The 17,195-nt window shown below is 51.8% G+C and overlaps 1 protein-coding gene across 1 annotated transcript in view; it reads right to left on the bottom strand.

Moving 5' to 3' along the window:
• Positions 1 to 1,119: 1,119 nt before the first annotated feature.
• Positions 1,120 to 17,195, bottom strand: part of KCNK12 (potassium two pore domain channel subfamily K member 12) — a 48,504-nt gene continuing 32,428 nt past the window's right edge. The window contains exon 2 of the mRNA XM_041756223.1: positions 1,120 to 2,126. Within this exon, the coding sequence (XP_041612157.1) occupies positions 1,219 to 2,126 (908 nt within the window). The 3' untranslated portion in view covers positions 1,120 to 1,218. The remainder of the gene's footprint in view (positions 2,127 to 17,195) is intronic.

Genomic DNA, 17,195 nt, shown 5'->3' on the forward strand with positions numbered 1-17,195 from the left:
ACAGACTGTGCGTGGAGAAAACAAATTCACTTGATTGTCAGTGGGGGCCAAACAGGGTTTAGAATGGGATCTGTCCTCAAAACATTATGGGCTCTGGAGCCAAATTCTCTGACATTTGCAGGATGGCTGCTTTGGGTCCCTGGTGCTGCAGAGCCCTGACTCAGAAGGGGGTTCTGGAGGCTGCACTCTGCACCCCTAGGCTCTCTGAGAGGGGAAAAAGGAGCTGCTCAACGGGAGTCAAGAAACAAAATCCACAGCAACGAAGCAAGATTGCGCCTGAGAGGACTCAGACATTCCTGATTAGTAATGAAAAGCATTCCCAAGGACAACGCTGGTGAAAGAAAGGAGGGTTTGGGGGGGGGGGATTCTGAGATGAGCCCCCAGCCTCAGAGATCAGCTGGGCTGAAGCAAAACAGGGCTCCTGCAGCCTGACTGCTCCCCTCCCTGCCGGCCACCCTGGGCTTCCGGCATTAAAGTAGCTGCCCTGTGTGCCGAGCCGAATGCACGAACTCCAGGCTGAGAAAGGCCAGCGGCGCCCCTTACCATCCCAATTTCCAAGTCTCGGGGAAACGCCACAGTCCGCGAGTCGGTGCTATGTTGCGTCTCATTGCATAATACTACACCGTTCTCCGTGTGTAGCGGCTGTCCTATTTATATACATCGGTAGGCAACATATGGCTCTCCCCACCCCCACCTGTCAAAACTGTGACTACATCACTTCTGACGACCAGAAGGAAGCTGCTAGGCTGGGCCAGGATTCTAAATGCTGCGGAGGTAATTCAGAGCCATGAGAAGTTGCACCATATGCTTTGGGGTTGCCGGCTGCTTGTGTGCATGGGGACGGGGTTTGGTGCCATCCGCAAGACCCAGGGACGCCCCCTCCTCGCGGCCGTGGGCGCACCGGGTGAGGGTCCAGGGCGCCGCTCCCTCGCTCCCTGGAGGGGAATCTGCTGGGGGCGGGGGCGGGGGCGGGGGCGGGGGGGGGCACATGGTTCTTCAAGAGGGGACCCACGAGGACGACAGGCTCCCCCGAAACCTGCCCTGGATAACATCAGGCCTGGCCAGATAGTATTTCTTTTTTTTTTAAAAAAATTTTTTTTTTTTTTTGGTTTGATTTTATTGGGTAAAGATTAAGAAAGCGCCAGCGTCTGCGAGAAGGAGGGCGGGCGGCGGCGGGGGCCCGCCAGCCCGCCCGGGTCCGGGGCGCGGCCCGGCGGTCTACCTGGAGGCGCTGGTCTCGGCCAGCCGGTTGTTCATGATGCCCAGCGCGCCCACGCCGCCCGAGAAGCCGTTCTGGCGCGTGTGGACGCACACGCCGCGCGGGTAGCCGTTGGCCGTCTCGGACAGCTGCTTCTGCAGCAGCGCCAGCGACACCTTGTTGGAGGCCGTGAGGTCGCGCATGGAGATGAGCTCGCCCGACAGGCGGCGGCCCTCGGCGTCGCTGTCGCGGGCCGCGGGGTCGGCGCCGAGCGCGGCCAGGCGGCGGCGCAGCCGGGAGCCCGGGGTGATGGCGTTGCGCCGGGCCAGGGGCGCGCCGGGCGCCGGGCAGCAGCGCGCGCAGCAGCGGCAGCTCAGCTTGCGCAGCATCCAGTTGAGCACCTGCTTGATGAGGATGGAGATGACGTTGAAGAGCGAGTAGATGCAGCACACGCCGAGCAGGATGAAGAGGAAGTTGCCCAGGCGGTAGAGCCCCTGGTTCCGGTAGGCGGCGTGCTGGCTGCTCACCAGGTCCCCGAAGCCGATGGTGCTGAAGGTGACGAAGCAGAAGTAGAGCGAGTCCACGTAGTCCCAGCCCTCCACGCTGGTGTACATGGCCGAGGCGCAGCACGACAGCAGCACGGCGAACAGGCCGAGGATGAGCAGCACGTGGTACACCGAGGGCTTCCAGCCCGCCAGCCCGTCGGCCTCCGCCAGCGCCGAGCCCGAGCCGCGCCGCAGGCTGGCGGGCAGCAGGCCGCTGCGGCGCAGCTGGCGCTCGCGGCAGGCGCGCATGATGAAGGCCAGCAGCGAGATGATGCGCTCCAGGAAGAGGTTGAAGAACAGGATGGTCCCGGCGCAGCCGAACAGCCCGTAGGCGATGAGGAAGGCCTTGCCGCCCACGGTGGCGGGGGTGGTCATGCCGAAACCTGCGGGGACAGGGCGAGGGTCAGCGAGGGTCAGCGAGGGCCCGGCGGGGCTCCGGGCAGGGCGCAGGGCGCAGGGCGAACGCGGGTGCCCACGCGCCTCCGCCCCGAGGGGCATCACCCGGACGAGGGGAAGCAGGACCTGGGCCTTTCCCTCCGCGGGCGGCCCTGGGCGCGGTTTCCTGATGGGGTAGGGGGGCAAGGCCTAAACTGATGGAGGAGATCTGTACCTGGAAATGGGCGGGACAGGATGGTCACTAGGAAGGACCCATGAAATGAAACCACTACCTGGGTGCAGACCAGTGAGATAGCTGCTAAGCTACAGAGATGTCACCTGCTTTCCCATTACTTTTTTTTTTTTTTTTTTTAAGGTAACCGATGGCAAACGTGGGCCTACTTAGGACAGAATTCCATAAAGGCTTCATTTTTTTTTTTTTTTAAGATTTTATTTATTTATTCATGAGAGACACACAGAGAGAGAGAGAGAGGCAGAGACACAGGCAGAGGGAGAAGCAGGCTCCATGCAGGGAGCCCAACATGGGACTGGATCCTGCACCTCCAGGATCACCCCCTGTGCCGAAGGCAGGCACTAAAAGGCTGAGCCACCCAAGGATCCCCTAAAGGCTTCATTTTAACTGAGATTCCTAGGGACCAGGTAGAGTGTGTTCAGTCTGAGCAGGTATGTGTGAGGGTCTCTGGAAGGGGGGTTATGAAACTGACAAAAAGATTGTTTGAGAATGAGCAGGCAACCTCCAGAGAGTGAGCTGGCTCTGCTGTGGAGCGTCAGTTCCTTCTCCCCCAAGGACCGTCACCACCCTTGTTCAGACTTGCGGTCAAAGGAAAGGTTGTTGCCCTTCTTGCCCCAGCAGGTCCTATGCTGTCCTGTGTTGGGGGTCACTTTTGTCCTGGGAGGCCTGCCCTGTGCCGGGGCAGCTACCTAGTGGTTTGAATTCATAATTAAGTCTTAACTTACCCACTTGGTCAAAGCAGAGTCTTTAAGGGAGATTCTTTATCAATGGATTTCTGCAGAAAGCTTGGCTTCCCACCAGTTTGCTAGGCCTTCCCGCCTGAGCTCTCAGCCTACTGCCAGCTCTGGTCTCTTTGTGGGACCCACGTTTGCCTCACTCTGGTTATAGAAGGGGTTTAATCTCTTGGCACAAAGATTCACTGCTACTTGGAGTCCAAGCTGGAAGTAGATCACAAATCGGAACAGCACCCTGGTACCTCTCAGCACCTACACAGCAGAAGTTCAGGGGTATCACTGTTAAATTTATGCCCCACGTCAGGAAGGCTGCCTGTGTGCTACTAGTGGGGTGAAGCCAGCCCTGGGAACTGGTGGAGGAGAGTTTTGTCTCATGTGGCTTACTCTTTCCTTCAAAAAGTCAGGGGAAAAAAAAATTTTTTTTTCGGTAATTCCTTAAGCCTATAATACTAATCATTCTCTAGATTCCATGGAGGAAATCTCAATTGCCTGACCACAGTCTCATCTTATGCTTAATGATTTAAGTTAGGAGAAAAGCTTATGATGATACCCATGTTGAAGAAGATGAATTATATCCATAGATACAGATTTTGGCCACAAGAGAGTAAAAAAACAAAACAACAGAAACCCAAAAAACAAAACTAAACTAAAACCACAGGAGCAGTGTAGCCAACTTAATAGAGGGATTTTTCCACACTTTAAAGCCAAACCCAAGGGGCACCTGGGTGGCTCAGTTTATTAAGTGTCTGCCTTTGGCTCAGGTCATGATCAAGTCCTGTGGGGTTCCCTGCTCAGTGAGGAGTCTGTTTCTCCCTCTCCCTCTGCCCCTCTCCCGTTGCCCCCTCCCCCATAACATTGTCTCTCTCAAATAAATAAAATCTAAAAAAAACTTACAAAAAAAATAAAGCCAAACCCACATTCCTGGGTTCATAAAGAAATCAATTCTGAGTCTATATGGTTATATGTGGTTATATGTGTTATATGTGGAGTGAAAGTGTTTGTATTTGTGTGTACATGTGCACACATAAAGTCCTAGATCGATGACCCAAATATCCAGCAACATAACTAAGTCACGGTCTGTTCATACAAGGAAATACCAGACAGCAATGAGAAAGCACAAACTACAACTACTTGTAATAATATGAATGAATCTCACAAAAAGAATGTTAGGGTGCCTGGATGGCTCAGTTGATTAAGTGTCTGCCTTTAGCTCAGGTCATGATCCTAGAATCCTGGGATTAAGCCCCGGATCAGGCTCCCTTCTCAGTGGGAATCCTGCTTCTTCCTCTCCTTACCCCAGGCTTGTGTTCTTTCTCACGCACTCTCTCTCTCAAATAAAATCTTAAAACAAAAAATGTTACAGAAGCTGAACACAGAACACCTTCTGTATTAGTCCATTTCCAAAATTCAAAACCAAGCAAAATTTTTTTAGGGATGCATTGTTGGTTGGTCAAATTATAAGGAAAATCAAGGAAGTATTTTTTTAAAGTTTTTATCTGAGTAATCTCTATACCCAACCAACGCAGGATTCGAACTCATGACCCCAAGATCAAGAGTCTGATACTCTCCTAACAACCAACCAGGTGCTCCCTCCTCCACCTTTTTAAGTTCTTATTTAAGGGACGTAATTTCAATAAAAGTCAGAATTGGAATTTCCTGTGGGGGTGACAGGGGTAATAAATGGGAGGGGATACAGGGACTTCTGGGGGCCTGGAAATGTTTTGTTAATCTGGTAGTGGTTACATGGGTGTTGTATAATTATCTGTGTGTTTTTGAGTTTGCTTCTTTTTGTATTATCATGATAAAAACTAAAAAAAAAAAAAAAAAAAAAAGACTAGACTCTTCAGTGTAAGGGACCTTAATTCTGATCTACCTCTCACTATATAAGTGAGGGAGCAGAGGCAGAGGGGACATGACCTCTAGCTTGCTGGGGACAGATACCATACATATGTCCTGGCTTCTAGCCTGATCTTTAGACTGTTCTACACTACACTGCTTCTACACACTGAGGAAAAACAGCACCTCTAATAAGGGATTCTTTTGCTAGATTCTGGAAGAAATGGGAAGTCCTGAGTCTGGAAAATTAACACTTGCTTGAGAGAACATCAAATGAGATTTTCCCAATCTTTAGGATTTTTAGCTGAAGTTTCAAATCTAAGAGTGATGTGTGGTATGTTATCCCATATTTGAAAGGGAAGTTCTAGATGCCTCTATGCTGGATTACTAGAAGATGAAAATGAGTCTGGTGACTAGCACCCCATACCCCCCATCTCCAGGCTATATGGAAAGGCTAGAAATTATCCAGGGATAATGGGAGATGGTCACGAAGTAGCAGAGCTGTTGTAGTAGAACGTGCTGTGTCATCCTGTACCCACCCCCAGGCCACGTGTTGGGGGTGCAGTTAAGAGCACCTCAGGCTGCAGACAGAGGAGGAGAGCTGGCGAGCTCACTTCCAGAGGCTAGCAGAGCTGCAGACACAGCCAGGGCCACTCCACTGGATGGAGTATGGTGAGAGTTTTGAGAGAGCCGGAGGTATTTCCTAGAGTCTAAGATGTGCTGGAGAGTTTGTTTGGATGGAAGGCTGGCTGGAGGAGCCCACACAGACAGGGGCAGGGAAGAGGGGAGCAGCCTGCACTTCCAACGCTTGTTGCATCAAGGATGTGTGAGAGTGACAGGGTCGAGTGGATGTGCAGAAGGCAGCCAGATATGAAGGGACTCTCCCCAAGAGGGTTGCTGCTGGATGGAGGGGCCCCTAGCAATAAAAGGCTAAGGGGTGGGGTGCTGGGAAACATTCGAGGTACTCACAGGAGGTTGAATGGAGAGGGCACATCCACTGATGGAACAGTGTAGGGCAGTGGTCCCTGTGCCTGGTCTCTAAAAACCCATAAATGGGCCCCATGAAAGGGCATGGCTGTCCCAACAGTGCCCATGGCAGAGCCACTATCAATGGCTAAGAAAGGATTATAGTGACACCAGTGATGTCAGACCAAGAGCAAACACAGATTGCCCCTTCTGCACTGCAAGAAGGGAGAGGCTGAGCTTTGATTAGAAGTGAACTTGAAGGGGCGCCTGGGTGGCTCAGCGGTGGAGCGTCTGCCTTGGGCTCAGGGCGTGATCCTGGAGACCGGGAATCGGGTCCCATATCGGGCTCCCTGCAGGGAGCCTGCTTCTCCCTCTGCCTGTGTCTCTCTGCCTCTCTCTCTGTACATCTCTCATGAATAAATAAAATCTTAAAAAAAAAAAAAAAAGAAGTGAACTTGAAGATTGAGTTTAGATCAGACTGGATATCTGAGGATGAGTTTCAATTTTAAAACTGCTGGTATTTAAAATAACAACTAATTGGAAAACTCTAGCATGTGCCCAAGATGTGAAGGGATCCAAAGGGAAGTCCTTTAAGACAGCAGATGAAGACGAGGCCATTTCCCTGGGTCAGCCCATTGAATAAACTGATTCTACCTGGATTCCTTTGCTGGGGGTAAGGCCGGCGCCACCCCTGCCCCTCCAGTGTCAGCCCCACAGAGCGAGGCACACCCCACTCAACAGACAGGAAGCCGTGGACCAAGGGGTTGAGTGGTGCCAAGACCCCACAGCAGAGGAGGGTAAGGTGAGTCTGAAGCCCAGGTGTGTCACTGTCCACCGTCCACATCCTTCCCCCCACCCCACGCTGCCTTCTGAGGGCACTGCGGGGCCTCCATTCCTCCTAGAAAACCTAATTTCAATCTGGCAGCCAAGAGAGCACTTTCATGTGGGGAGGCTGACCCTCTGTCGTGCCCCCCAAGAGTCTTCTTCCCCCCCGTGGCTCTCTTTCCGCTGACCATTGCTGGGGAGAAGGGCCACTGCTCCTCCTCTATGGTTCCCATCAAGGTGGACTCTTCACCCCTCTTGTGGCACAGTGACGATAAGACGGCTGTATAACCAGACTTGATCCGGGGCTTGGTTAGGGACAGTAGGTGGAATGCAATGCAGGGGGACCTCCACTTTTGGCTAACAGACTGGCTGGTTGCCCACAGGCAGGGGACTCATTTGCCCCTTGGGGTCCTCACAGGACTCCCCTACCTGACCTAACTGCCCTGAGTCAAAGGCTGTGCTCTCCATCAGGAGCAGCCCCAGATTCCTTCAAACTCCCCTATGTCTAGCTTCCTAGGCCCCATCTGGAGCTGGATTTCTTTTTAAAAAAATTTTTTAGGGCAGCCTGGGTGGCTCAGCGGTTTAGTGCCACCTTTAGCCCTGGGTCTGATCCTGGAGTCCCGGGATCGAGTCCCACATCGGGCTCCCTGCATGGAGCCTGCTTCTCCCTCTGCCTGTGTCTCTGCCTCTCTCTCTCTCTCTCTCTCTCTCTCTGTGTGTGTGTCATGAATAAATAGATAAAATCTTTTAAAAAATTAAAAAATTTAAAATTTTTAGTTTTTAAAAAGATTATTAATTTGAGAGAGAGAAAACATGAGTGGGGGGAGGGACAGAGGGAGAGGGAGAAGCAGACTCCCCGCTGAGCAGGGAGCCCAATGCGGGGCTCTCTCCTAGGACTCCAAGATCATGACCTGCCTGAGCTGAAGGCAGACCCTTAACCGAGTGAGCCCCCGGGGTATCCCTAGAGCTGGGTCTCTTGTTGAGGATATATCTCTTCCCTTGATGATGGGACTGAGAATGAGACATGTTTCCCCACCAACTATTCTCCTTCCCCAAAGGAGTGTGGCCTTCTCCCAGGGCCTCTGCAAGGCACACCACTAGATACACTGCTGGAAGACCAACATCCGCCCACTCCTTCAGCAAACACAGCTTGGCAGGCTTTGTGCTGGGCTCGGGGATACGGTGGAAGCCAGACAGGTGGAAAACCAGCTGCCCTCATAGTATCTGGGCTGTATTCTTAGAGGTTTTGTACTGATTTTTATTTCTCTGCTGCCGCAGGCTCATCCCTGGGCCAGGGCACAGCTTTTCCCTGTTGCCCGCACATATAGGCTGGGCCAGGACTTGTTCTGGGGTCTCCTTATGGCCATGAGCACGGGCCCAAAGTGGTGCCAAATGCTTGACTGGCTGTGATACTATCCTCCCAGAATGAAGGGGACATGCAGGTCAGGAGCGTCTCTGACAGCACAGGCAGCACCCTCTGCAGTGTTCCTCTCACCAGCCCTATTCCTGTGGTCTGGCTCTGTGCTCACCACACCTCCTTTTGCTTTCCTACAGAGGACCTGTCTGCTCAGCTTAGGAAATAGGGCAGAGGTGACAGTTTATCCTCCTTCCCCACTCACCCCCAAAGGCTCAGAGCTCTGGGGGGCCCCCCAAGCCTTAGGGTCAGGCTTCTTGCTGAGGGCCGAGGGGCGGGCTCTCTGTGCCTGGCACTGCTATCTAGCCAGGTGCTTCCCAGAGGGGATAAGCAGTCCCCCACGTTCCTGCAATCTGTGGGGAGCCAGGCCGGCTGCGGAGAGGGGCCTTAAAGCTTCAGCCAGAGAAAAGGCAAACCCAGCCACCCCGAGAGTCTCTTCCTTCCCCCAATCACACCCTGCAGAGGCGTAATCTGTCCCCAGGTTCGCACCAAGCCTGCTGTTTTGTTTATGCCACAATTGATCTGCCATCCCAGTTTGCAAAGAGCAGACACTTGGGGGCTTTATTATGCCACTTTGACAAAAGCTGTGAAGCTCATTCCCACAGCCTGTCTGGTACCGCCCTCGCAAATGGGGCCCTGGTGACAGGGCCTATGGAGTTCAGCTCAAGGAGGCTGATCTGTATTGGGTGCTGGGCAGCCTCTGTGCTGGACACTGGACACATGTTCTCTCGTCCAGTTCCCCCAACCACCCTGTGACATGGGCTAAGGGAGGTGAAGGTAGTCGGCTGAGTTACAGTTTGTAAGCGGCTGAGCTGACCCTGAGGCCCTTGCCACTGTGCCTGACGGATGGCAAGGCAAGTCTGCTCTTCACCTGGGGGACATTATTCTTCTGGCTCTACAGTGTCACTTTGGGGAAGGGGAGATATAATTTATAGTCCAATCCAGTATACTTTTGAGAGTAAAAGGGTCACTAGTAATAACTACCCCAGGACAGCAGGTATAAATCAGGGCTGATCCAAGAAACTAGGTTGTATGATTAAAATGCAGATTCCAAAGTAGAGACCAGTTAACTCAGTTGGTTAGTGTGGTGCTAATAAAATGCCGATTCTAAGGCAGGTCCGGCTCCAGAGGTTTATTTAGTGGGTCAAGAAGAGGACCCAGGAATCTTCATTTAAACAAATGTTCCCTGATGATTTTTTAAAAAAGATTTATTTATTCATGAGAGACACAGAGGGGCAGAGACACAGGCATAGGGAAGCAGGCTCCATACAGGGAGCCTGACGTGGGAATCGATCCCAGGTCTCCGTGATCATGCCCTGGGCTGAAGGCAGTGCTAAACCACTGAGCCACCCGGGCTGCCCTTCCCTGATGATTCTGATGCAGACAGGCTAAAGCCTGTTCTTTAAGAAACAATGTTATAAGGACACCAGGGTGGCTCAGTGCTTGAGTGGCTGCTTTTGGCTCAGGGTGTGATCCCAGATTCCTGGGAGCAAGTCCCACATCAAGGCTCCCCACAGGGAGCCTGCTTCTCCCTCTGCCCTATGTTTCTACCTCTCCCTCTTTGTCTCTCATGAATAAATAAATAAAATCTTAAAAAAAAGAAAAAAAAGAAACAATGTTCTAAGGTAGCCCTGGATATCTACTGTTTGGAATCTGTCCAATTTCAAATTCTTTTTAAGATTTTATTCATTTATTCATGAGAGACACACAGAGAGAGGCAGAGACATAGGCAGAGGGAGAAGCATGCTTCCTGCAGAGAGCCCGATGTGGGACTTGATCCCAGGACCCCAGGATCACAATCCGAGCCAAAGGCAGATAGATGCTCAACCACTGAGCCACCCAGGCACCCCTAATTTCAAATATTTTGATTTAAATTTCTCTTTAAAATTTGGCCTTATTGAGGTATAATTAATATACAAAATCGTAAGATATTTAAAGTGTATATTATTGATTTAATTTCAAGTGGCCCAAAACACTTGTGGATGGTGTAGCTGTTTCCTTAACAACATCTCCTACCCCCAGCTCCTATGTGAGGCAGCCAGGCCACTTGAAGAACTGACCTGCATCCAGGTGCAGGCTAGGCCAATGGAAATTACCAGTTCCCTTACTGGGATTGGCTCAAGGATGGATAGACCTAAATCAATCAGTGCAGGGCATTTTTATGGCTATAGAGATTGGTGCAGGAATGGGCATGTGATCCCATTCAGGCAAATAAGATAAAAGAGTTTCTCTGATGTTTTTTGGGTTAAAAGATTGTCATTTAGAGCTGCCCTGGATGTGGAGGGAGTAGTAGCCCCAAGAGTAGTTGGCAGCCTTCTGTGGCCATGAGGTGGAGCCAGCCTTAGATGAAGCTGATGCTGCAGGAGGCTGAGTGGAGGTAGCCTGAAAGAATGAAGCTTCATGACCCCAGGGAGCTGTGACATCAAACCGGCCATGCTCCCCGACCTACCTCTGGACTTTCAATTCTTGGGCTCATAAACCCCTTCTCCTGCTTACACCTTCCATGACATACATCCCAACACACTCCAACTGGTGTTGGAGCACCAGGGTAAACAGCTCAGCGTCCAGGAAATATCACCAGACTTGAACTCAAAGGTTGGACCTCCGTTGTGGCCTCTACGGGCCAAGAGTGAAGCAAGTCACTACCACTAACTTCTCTGAGCCCCAATTTCTTCACCTATAAAATGTCAGCCTCCCAACGTGAACCTTCTTTGTAAACTGCAATACCAACATGTGCTTCTCATGATGATAAAATAGACTTACTGGTGGTGGGGAGAAGGTGGGGGTGAGTAGAATCCCCAAAATTAAAAAAAAAAAAGATGGATGAACGTGAAACAAGTTTATTTATGGCAGGACTTTTCAGAGCACTTATTGTGTGATTTATGAATCCGAGGGGACTGTGCTAACACTAACCAGTGTTCCCCATACTAATCTGACCTCAGATTGTATTTAACTGCCTCAGGTGACCTGAGTGTTTCAAAGAATAATCTTTGGGAAATGCTGCAGTCTATCCTCACGAAGACTTAAGGATGAGATATTTTAAAAAACGCTTATGAGTACCCACATTTTCCAATAGTCACCGTGACAATGCAGTGCCTAGAATAGCCTCTGGTGTGCAGAACGTGCTTGAGCTAAGCTTGTCGAGTGAATAAATAGACTCTCCCCCTGCTTGTTTGGAGCAGTGATTCTCAAACTAGATTGCCTAGGACCCATCTGGGGATCTTGTTGGATTCTGGGACAGGGCTCCCAATTCTGCAATTGTAACCTGGCTTCAGGTGATGCCACTGCAGATGGTCACTGGATTTTATTTTTAGTAGCAAGCATAAATGACTTACGGCACTAATTACCTTCGGGGGCCTGTCTCCACAGTGAGATGGGAATCCCTTGCAGCTGAGGTCACATCATACTGGCTATTTGGAACTCTGCTGCTCAGGTTTGAACCCTAGCTCCACCACCCCCTGGCTGTGTGTCTTTGAACAAATTCATTAACCTCTCTGTGCCTCAAAGCCCTTATCGGTAAAATGCAGGTAGCATAACTACCTCCATCATTTCTTGTATTGAGTTAATATATGCAAAGTATTTAATGCCTAGCACATTACTAAGCCCTTAATAAAGACTTATTATTAATCTTTCTATGCTCTACAGTGAACAAGGGAATTTTATGTGAAGTAGGCAATGATAGTTATTTGTTGACTGAATGATTGAAAGTAAAAATTTCAAGAACCTCTCAAGGGTAAGAGTTAACTATCAGAGGTAGTGGAAAGCAGAGGTGTGGAGTCAACAGGCAGGGATGGGCAAAGCCACATTAGGGTTGCCAGATAAAATACAGAACTCCTAGTTAAATATCAAATCATTTTTTAGTATAAGCATGTCCCAATGATTCATTATTGAGCACTTGGCTGGCTCAATCAGAAGAGCATGTGACTCTTGAACTCAGGGTTGTGAGTTTGAGCCCCACGTTGGGCACAGAGGTTACTAAAAAATAATAATAAAATAAAAAATGTTCTTTAAGGGTTATATCTTAGGGGCACCTGGCTGGCTCAGTTGCTACAGTGTGCAACTCTTGATCTCAAGGTTGTGAGTTCAAGCCCCATGTTGGGTGTAGAGATAATGTCAAAATCAAATCTTAAAAAAAAGGATTAATTATTTATCTGAAATCCAAATATAATTGGGTGTCCTGTATTTTTATTTGCTCAATTTGGTGACCCTACCCATGGCTCCACTTGTTTGCTTGGCACAGTTCTCTGGGAAGCCTTTCCCAACACATTCAATCTCATTTGATCCTTCCTGACTGGCTGGAAGAAGGATTAACAGCCTCACTTTAATAATCAAGGAGCCTGAAGCTCACTGGAGTCTGGGCCTTGCCCACGGCCAGGCTAGCAGTCAGGCCTTCCCATGGCCCTCCCTCTCCCAGCAGGGAGCAGTGGAAGATTTGAGGTGGGATGTAGGGTGGAGGGTTGAACTGCCATTAGGCTGCTCTGTGGTTAGAGTCAAGACACTGACTCATGCTGCTCTAAGTCACTAGCCTGGGTTGGTTGCGGGGTAGAATAGTGGGAGACAGCCAACAGGCCTGGGTAAGCCCTGAAGATTTTAGGAGAGCTCCAGGCTGAAAGAATGGACAGGAAAAGTCACTAAAGCATTCAGTGAGGAATAAAAAGGTGGTTGAGCCTAATAATAGTCGACATGTACTGAGGCCATCACTACTTCCAGGTCCTGGACCAAGACTTCGTGTATATCCATGCATTTCATCCTCACCATGACCCCGTGAGGCACTGGGTTTTATTCATTCTAAGTCACAGCTTTTTTTTTCCCCTTGTATTTTAACATCCCTGAAATCAGGGTGCTTCTTAGGATCAATGACCTGACATAGTTTATTTGGCAACATTTTAAATTCTTCATGGTACACAATACTGGTGCATTTATAATCGATGGTGCATTTTTAATCTCAAATGGGATGAGCCACAGTGGAAGGTTAACATCATCCCCATTTGCAAGATTAGCAAATCGGTCACACTGAACAGATAAGGACCCTGAAGTTAAATAACTTGCCCAGATCACACAAGGGGCAGAGCCAGGGTCTGAAAGCAGAGGAAGGAGCTTGCGATGTGATAGTGTCAAGTGCACGGGGTTTGGAAGGAAGAGAAGGCCGGAGCCACAGCAGCTCTTTGCTCCCTGCTGTGCAAGAGAAGCACCTGGGAGACTTAAAGCTGCCCCAGTGCGCAGGTGCACCCACCTGGTGCCCACCGGGGTCAGACCCCGCGCTGAGGTCCTCGGGGTGGCCGGTCTGGGTGAGACACCAGGAGGCCTATTTGTCCAGAAGGGTGGGTGGGGGTTTGAGAGGGAGGACGTAGAGGCCTGGCTTTGAGAAAAGCACACACTCGAGAGTCAGTGGCGACCCTGTGGAGGCGGGAAGAGGGCCATGAGGGAGAACTTGCCCTCTACCTTGTTCTCAGGCTGAATTTACGGGAGCATCATGGAGTGAGGCCTCTAGAAACATCTCTCAGGGGCACCGCTAGAAGCTTCTCCAGCATCTCAGCCTGACCCCCAGCAACAGGGACAAACTTACAGGCTGCAGAAGACAAAACTGGCCAGTCCCCATTCCTGTTCTTTCCCTAGGCAGGCATGGGAAGGGCCAAGGCCACCTTTCTTGGGAGCTGAGAGCAGACTGGGAGCAGAGGCCGGTGTCAGGCTCTTGCCTCCCTTGCCGATGGGGCAGCGTGGACGTGTTACTTCTCCGGCTCACAATGGCCTGCGGCCCGCCTGCCTGGAACCGCGGAGGGCCCCCAAAGCAGCAGGTTAACTGGCAGGCAGCAGGGCTCCGTCGCTGCTCGGGGGCATCAGGTGATGGTGCAAGCCATCAGGTGGGCTGCAAAGGGGCATCAGGAAGGGCTGCCCATCTACACCCGCGAGACTGACTCTCCTGACTGCTTTCACCTCACTGGGCCTCGGTTTGCGGGCAGCTGCAGGTGAGTGGTGGCATCGGCTCAGGACCTGCTGCAGGCCCTGGACACTGAGCCGGGTGGAGGCCCAGCTGGAGGCCGGCACCGCCTCCCCCCATCCCGGGGTGCAGAGTGGCAGCGGGGGAGACACTGGAAAGCGGGACTGCTGTGGCGGAGCTGGGACCGTGGGCCGCTATATCGGTGGGCGCTTTGGATTTGTCTAGATTGCCGGCTCCGAGGACAGCAGCCCTTGGCTCCCTTCTCTCTGCAGCTGAGTGGGAGGGTGGGGTGCGCCCTGGATGCTTGGTGACTCAGGACAAAGCACCTGGAAAACGCGGGCCCCTCCTTCTTCTCCCGTTTGCTTTTGGCTTGTTGTAGGGGGGGGTGTCTTTGGGATGGCCTTTGTTTGAGGAGAGAAGGTGGGGGTGGCTGAGAGAGCAGAGAGCTAAAGACAAGACTGAACCCCCCAGGCTGCAGGCTAGTGATGTTTCACATGAGGAAAGTTTTGGTAAACCGTGAGCAATGGGCAGGTGACCCCAAGAACTGGTTTTGAACCCTGGCACGGCTTTCCTGGCCAGCGGGGCTGGTTGGAACCTCCTCCTACTCTGTGCCACTTCTGTGGGATTAAGGTTTTCTCTCCTCACCAGAAATCATTCAGCAAAATGAGTTATTAAAAGCCAGTTAACTACTCCTGCCTCCGGGTAGCTCCTGCTTAACAACCTCTCCCGGGGAGCAGCTGTCAAACCCGGGCCCTGTGGAGCTGGCGGGAAGATGAGTCATTTACATGGAGCCCATCCTCCATCCTGCCCCCCAGATCTGTCCCTGCCTCTCTGATGACTAATCCTTTTCAAGGATGAGATCACTGCCCCTCCTGCCCCCCACTGTCCCAAAAGAGCAGAGCCCTAGCCTCGGCCCAGGATTGTGGGGGAAGCTGAATCCAAGGTGAGGGGAGTCCTGGATGGGACATGGGACTAGCCAGCAGGAGCTGGAGTTGGCGCAGCAACGTGAGAAAAGCCTGAGGCCCGCCCTGGCCTCGCTCCTTGCTCTTGGACCTCTGGGTCTCCATGTAGGGCCGTGGTGAGGCTGCCATTCGGGGAGGAGCTTGTGAGCTCACCTGCTTGGAAGTGTCACTACAATGTCAACTGAATCTCATGTCGCTTCAAATCCTCTATCATAACAGGAGCAGAGGTTTTATTATTATTTTTAAAAGATATTTCTTTCTTTATTCATGAAAGACACAGAGAGAGGCAGAGAGAGAAGCAGGCTCCCTGTGGGGCACCTGATGCAGGACTCGATCCCAGGACCCCGGGGAAACCGGGGCAAACACTCAACCACTGAGCCACCCAGGAGCCCGAGGAGCAGAGGTTTTGAAGCCCATGGTGGTTCCTGTAAAGCAGGGTCTCGCTGTCCCACGGACAGTTCGACCTCCTCTCAGTCAATTCCGCTTTCCTGCCCCTGGAGCTGTGCCTCCCGTTCTTCATGCCTGCCTGTGGAGCAGCAAGCCACATTGGAAGGGGGGTGTCTGTGAGGGGAGACACAAGGAAGGGGGCCAAGTGCCTGGGAAGCTGAATCTTCTGAGCCCTTGGGGACAGGCTCTCCGTGCACGGGGCAACTCTTCAAGGCCCTGGTCTGTATGAGGAGTTGTCCCTATCTCTCCTTACAGGAGGAGGCCTGTGAACTGCTCCAGAGGAGTGATAAAGACAGAAGGCATCATGCAGACAACTGTTCGGAGCTGCAGTGGGGGAAGTGCACTTGAGGGTCCCCGCAGAACCCTGTGTCTGCCCTGGCGCCCCCTGACATGCCCTCTGCTTTCTAGACCAGCAAACAAGCTAGAGGGGCTGCCCCAGCGCCTTGGCATGGGGGTCTCTGTTAGGGCCTGGCTATGTCCGAAGGGATGGGACTTGAGGTGCCTGGACTGAGGCTAAGGGGTCAGGAGCACCTCCTCCTCCACATGGGGCAGGGCTGCTCCTACCGCACATTGTGCTTTCAGCCACTTATAGGGAAGGGTGGTTGCCCGTGGGCTCACGGGAGGTGAGGGATTGAGGGACTGGGTATGGAGGCCTACTCTGTGCCCTGCATTCTGCTGGTGCTTTCCCAGATGTACCCCCAGAGCAACTCCTGGAGCAGGTGCTTCTGGCCCTTATTCAGGTGAGAAAACCAAGGTCAGAGAAGTCAAGTAATGGAACAAAAGAACATCAGCACACAGGTCCTAAACCCCACACCCATGGCTCTTTCCATTCCCTCTCGAGGCCCGACTCAGCCTCTAGCTCAGAGCCTCTAGCTCAGAGAATGCACTGTGATCGTGCCCTGAAACATGCAAACAACTATGCCATGATGGGGAACCGTGGCCAAAATGCCTACCGCGGGTCTGTGGCATGAGTGTGCATCTGATCCTGAGTGACAGGAGACGGAGGCTGGGGCTCAGTGGTGTTAAAGACCTTGTTGAGGGTCACAGACAGTGGCATGACGGGATTCCAGCTCAGGTCTGCCCAACCCCAAATCCCACAATCCTCATCAGCTTGCCTTTAGCCCCCCACCCCCATTCACAGAAAATGACAGCTTATCTAGTGGTCACCAGCAAGGACTGTCCCACAAACATGGTTTCCATCTGAGTTTGAACTTATCTAATATGTTTTTGGAAATCTGCTATGTGCTGGGCAGGGGCAGGGGACAGCACACTGTGACAGACTGTATCATCCGGGCTCTGCAGCCAGAGGCTACCAGGAACATACCAGGAGATACACAAAATTGAGTTTACCGACTCACTGCCACAAGGGAGATGTACACCATGGGGAGCTGTGGGGCGTCTCGGCCAGCAGGTATCAGAAAGGACTGAGTTAGGATTTGGGCTTGGGTTAGGTGATTTGGAGGGTTGCTCAAAGAAGCAAGGCTTTGCTCTGGATTAGATGCTGCCAGGGAGCAGGGATAATTCTAGGATTGAACATTTTAAAGATTTTATTTATTTATTTGAGATAGAGCACTCGAGAGAGAGCACTAGTGGGGGGAGGGCAGAGGAAGAGACTGAGCACGGAGCCAATGTGGGGCTGGATCCAAGGACCCTGAGACCATGACCTGAGCCAAAGGCAGACGCTTAACCAACTGACCCACCC

The sequence above is a fragment of the Vulpes lagopus genome, chromosome 5 (assembly GCF_018345385.1).
Source record: "Vulpes lagopus strain Blue_001 chromosome 5, ASM1834538v1, whole genome shotgun sequence".
Classification (NCBI taxonomy): domain Eukaryota; kingdom Metazoa; phylum Chordata; class Mammalia; order Carnivora; family Canidae; genus Vulpes; species Vulpes lagopus.